This window comes from Tupaia chinensis, unplaced genomic scaffold (assembly GCF_000334495.1).
Source record: "Tupaia chinensis unplaced genomic scaffold, TupChi_1.0 Scaffold138584_1, whole genome shotgun sequence".
Classification (NCBI taxonomy): domain Eukaryota; kingdom Metazoa; phylum Chordata; class Mammalia; order Scandentia; family Tupaiidae; genus Tupaia; species Tupaia belangeri.
This window is the reverse complement of record NW_006198478.1, coordinates 230626-235729: the sequence shown is the minus strand read 5'-3', so window position 1 is coordinate 235729 and position 5104 is coordinate 230626. Positions and strand designations below refer to the sequence as shown.

The 5104-nt window shown below is 43.3% G+C and overlaps 1 protein-coding gene across 1 annotated transcript; it reads right to left on the bottom strand.

The window, feature by feature from the left end:
- Positions 1 to 240: 240 nt before the first annotated feature.
- On the bottom strand, positions 241 to 1197 carry LOC102481214 (olfactory receptor 10G2). The gene has a single exon (XM_006161442.1). It carries the CDS (start codon positions 1195 to 1197, stop codon positions 241 to 243), a length of 957 nt encoding a protein of 318 aa, XP_006161504.1.
- Between the last annotated feature and the right edge of the window lie 3907 nt (positions 1198 to 5104).

Sequence of the window (5104 nt, the reverse complement as noted above, 5' to 3'; positions counted from 1 at the left end):
CCAGTGCTTGATCCACCATGCCACCTGCCAGCCCTGAATATGCTTTCTCTTAGGAGATGGGTCAGAAAAGTGTAAAACAGCTGCAGACAATTTACTGAGGTTGACTATAGCATCAGAAACTTCTTCCTAGTAGAATTACATTAACTACGGCTTAAACCAACCTCTACTTGCTGAGCCTTTGCTCCATGTAGTAGTGGCTGAAAACAGTGGTAGGGATGGTGATGTAGTGACCCCTGAGCTTTAGTTATTTTCATTTATTGTCCTTTGACTTGCTACTATCCGCTTCAGAGCTGACTTCACTTCCTGGTTCCTCAGAGTGTAGATGAGGGGATTCAGTAGTGGAGTGACAACGGTATAAAACACAGCCACTGCCCCATCCAGCGGACTCTTGGAGCCTGGCCTGAGGTAGATGAAAATACAGGGGACATAGTAGACTGTGACCACAGTTAGGTGGGAGCCACACGTGGAGAAGGCCCGGCGCCGCCCATCCGCAGTGCGTATCTTCAAGATGGCATGGACTATGTTGGCGTAGGAGAGCAGAATTAACATGAAGCAACTGGCGGCCACTACCCCAATGTCCACAAAAGTCACAAGCTCATTGACAGTTGTGTCAGCACAGGCTAGTCTCAATACTGCAGGGATATCACAAATAAAGTAATCGACTTGATTGGGCCCACAGTAGGGCAGGCGGAAGGTCAGGGTGGCCTGGATAGACCCATGGATGGAGCCGGCCACCCAAGCTCCAGCCACGAGGACTGTGCATAACCTGCCATTCATGAGCACGGGGTAGCGCAGGGGCTGGCATATTGCCAGGTACCTGTCATAGGCCATCAAGGTGTAGAGAAAGCACTGGGTGCTGCCCAGAAAGTGAAAGAAATACAATTGAGCCATGCATCCACCAAATGGGATAGCCTTGCTGGCAGGAGTGAAGTTTAGAATAATTCGGGGAACAATGACAGAGGAGAGCCACATGTCCAGGAACGAAAGCACCCCCAGGAGAATGTACATGGGGCGGGCGTGGAGCTTGGGGTCAGACCACACGGTGAGCAGAATGAGCAGGTTCCCCAGCTGAGTCAGGATGTAAATGATGAAGAAGACCAGGAAGAGGAGGGTTTTCAGATTTGGGGGATGAGACAAGCCCAGGAGAATGAAATCTGTCACCCCGGTGTTCAGGGATGTATTTCTGGATTTCCCCATCCTTTCTGGAGTCTGCTAAGATGAACTGTGAAGCCAAAGAAAAGAAATACAACATCGTAAGAAAGTAAGACAATGCTTTTGCCTGATGACCAGCATCTGGGAGGTGCAGAGGACTTATAGGTCAAGCAGAAAGCTTCTGCCACCAATCACCTGGGTTTGCTTGGCAAGAGAAACCTCAGAGGCTGGCAAGTTTCCAGGTATCTGAGACACTTCTTCAATGGGAGACCCTGCACCTAAGTGTTGGGGACCAAGTCACGGGGACATGCCTGAATAACAGTGTAAATGCATATGGTAAGTCAATATCCCAAAGGAGGACCACAGAGAAGTGGATTTGGGTGGTGTGGAGCAGTGTGTAATAACTCTGCAATTGCCATCCCTATTGCTGGCTTCTGACTTACCCTTGAAATGTTTTTTCTCATGATCTACGACAACCTTTGCGATCTGGCAAAAACCTAAAATACAATACAATATTATTATTATGTTTTAAAGAATTATTTTCTTTATTATTATTTATCCTTAACCACTATGCCACCTGCCGGCCTCCAATTTGGTACATATTCTAAAATTTTCTATTTTAAGTAGTATTTAGTATTGTTAAGGTTATTTATAAAATAGTTGCAATTTATTATCAAAGTATATGGTTAAAGAATATAAACCAGTGATATCACCAACAGATTCCACATTAAAATAGCAGATATTGGGGATGGCAGGTGGCATGGTGGTCAGGGGCACTGGACTGCCCCATGGCTGATGGTGGTTCAAGTCCCAGACTGGGTGGTTTGCTTTCTCACTTTCTCTGCCTGGTAAAATTAAAATAAATAAATAAATTCATTTAAATAAAATAATTCTTTAAAAAATAATTAAAGAATAGTAAATATTGGAACTAGCAGATTGTGTAATGGTTATGTTGCTAGACTCCCATGTACTTGACTGTGGTTTGAGTCTTGGACCTGGTGGCTTAAAACTCATGCCGGGCACATGCGTGTGCATGCTTGAAATTCAGAGAGGAGAATGGAGGAGAAAGGATTGTGGCATGGTCATCCCCTTGGGGGCTGATTTCTCGCTTTCTGTCTTTCTGTTTCTGTTTCTCCAGAGAGTGCATGCAACCTAATAGCAAAAATCTCTCTCTCTCAAAAAAAAAAAAAAAAAAAGCAAATATTGAGGTGCGGGAGCTTTGGCTTAGAAATTCAAGAAAGGGGCTTCTAGGGATGGAATGAATAAGGCAGCACAGAGAGAGCAAAGTTAGAGAGCAATGAGACATGGTAAGACAGGAAAGCATAGGATAGCTGTTTGCTGTGTTCCTTTCACTAGAGACCAATTCACTTTTAGCCCTTTGAAGTCGGTGTCTCTTCTCACCTTATAAAAACTCAGACTGCTCCAGAGGAAATCTAGCTTTTTTCTGGCCTGTCTACACCAAATGGGGATTTTTTTTTTCTTTTTTTTTGCGAGGTTTTTTCACTATAGGGCACGTGCGCTCGCCAGGCAGACAGAGAGAGACATAGAGACAGAAAGCGAGAAATCACCCCCCAGGGGGGATGGTCATGCCGCAATCCCTTCTCCTCCATTCTCCTCTCAGGATCTTGGGCACGCATGCATATGTGCCCGACGTGAGTTTTAAGCCACCGGGTCCGGGACGCGAACCGTGGTCGACTACGTGGGAGTCCAGCGACATAGCCATTACGCTAACTGCTGGTTCCCAAACGGGGATTTTGTATAGCGCATGTTTGGGTTGAGATCATCTCTATTCAGAGCAGATATGGATTGCTAAGGCTGAGGGATGATGAATGGCCCAGTGCTGTGTTTACTCTTGTTTGCCTTTAGGGCCAGACTCAGACCCTTTTTAGGCCATTAGGCAGCCTGAGCAGAGAGGCAGAGTAAGGATAACGAAGGGAGTTTGGATACAGGGGGGAGGCTGAGCCCATGTTTTCTTGCTCTGATTATTCTGCCAGTTTCTTTGCATTCTGAGTTAAAAGGAAAGAGCTTCCATAGGAAAAGGTACTGAACTGAAGGCCTTCCAACCTTCAAGTGGGTTGACTAAGCGTGTTTATCCCTGGGAAGAGAAGTAACATTGAATATGATACATCATCCAGATAGCTTTAGCAAGAGGTGATATAAGCTCACAGGTAGAACACTTGACTCCATATTGCCTCTCTCAAAGTAGAGAAAATTTTAAAAAATGTTTAAAAATATTTTTCTTAATTCATAAGAAGAAAAAACCCAAATCTTGAGAAAGGCATAATTCAAAACTTACAGACCTAACGTGTTAAGTCTGAGAGTAGTGGATCAATTGAGGAAGAAGATGGGGCAAAGAGAAAGGCTAATTATTGTTTTGATAAAATTGCTAGAACTTTGAAAGTCTGAAAATTAAGCATTTGCTCTTATGATGAACTGGCTTTAGAATTACTTTTCTACTTAGACTCACATGGAAACAAGTGGCAAAATCTTGGAGAAGTTCAGTCTATTTTCAGGTGAATGGCACAGCAGGTGAGGAAAACGTCCTTCAGAACATTCCTTTGGCTTGTGGTGATGAATTATTGGATCTTCACTTTGATATGGAATTAAAACCTTCCAGGGGATCAGCTCATTGATTTAAGATGAGTCAATGAGTCCCTTTGCCCTTGGAGGTTCTTTATGGGGTGTGACTTCTCTAGTTAAGATATTGAATCAGTTACATGATGAGCTAGATTTCCTTTGATCCACAGTTTAAGAAAACACTGTCAAGAGATTTGAAGAAAACTGTGTATGTCTTGGGAGTTCTACCTTGTCACATTTCCCATGGGAGAACTGTGTTCCCCAGATCCTCATTATTTTTTTGTTTTGACAACAAAAGTGAGCCGTGATGAGCAATATGATTTGTTTAGATGACCTCAAATGTTTGTGTCTCCTTGAAGTGTTGTGAAGGTCACATATTTAGCCACATTATACTCAGAAGTACATTGAAAATGTAGTTAATTGAGGTAATTTTCCTTATGTTACCACCTCTATAGATACTGAGAGAGGAAAAAAAAATCCCCTAAATTCGAGTTAGTTGAGTAAATTTAGTTACCTCTAGCTTAGAAAGTCTTGGATGACTTCATTTTTCTTAGAGCGGTAGGGAAGAGGATGGCTTCAAATTGCTGGAGTGTTCCTTGGATCTTTGTTTTGTTGGGGTGTAGCAGGTAAGGCATGCTCCTGAGGTTGTTGTAGGTGAGGACCGTGCTTTGCAGCCTTTTGAGGTGACTTCCTCTTTTCCACGATTGGCTTTAGTTGTGGGTTCGAATTGACTTTTACTGGCTTACAATACCCAATTGTTAAATTTTTAGAAATTTTGTGAGCTCTTTGTTAAACTTGCAATTAAAATATAAAATTTTGGGGTAACTCTGTGACCTTAAGGCAACTGGGTCTCACAGCCAACCTGGCAGTTCAAATCCTGGACCCTGTGGCTTGAAAAACACACCAGGTGTGTGTGTGTGTGTGTGTGTGTGTGTGTGTGTGCGTGTTTATGTGTGCATGGCCAAAATCCTAAAGGGAGGGAGAGACGGAGGAGAAGGGATTGCTCTGTGACCATTCCCCTATTTGCAAGTGCTTTTTCCTTTTCCTGTCTCTCTAGCTCTCTGTTTCTTTCTGGTGAGTGTGCAGACTCTATAGCAAAAAATCACTTTTAAAAATTAAATATACATTTTCAATGAAATACATGATATTAAAACAATGTGGGGCAGGCAGATGGCGTGGTGGTTAAGAGTGCTGGACTCCCACATGGCCAACTGCGGTTGGTGTCCTGGACCTGGCGGCTTGCTTTCTTACTTTTTCCCTCTCTCTCTCTCTGTGTCCCTCTCTGGTAAACAAACAAACAAACAAACAAAAAACCAAAAGAAAACAAAGCAAAACAATGTAATAGGCTTTCCAACCAGAGTTCGCCTCTGTAAAC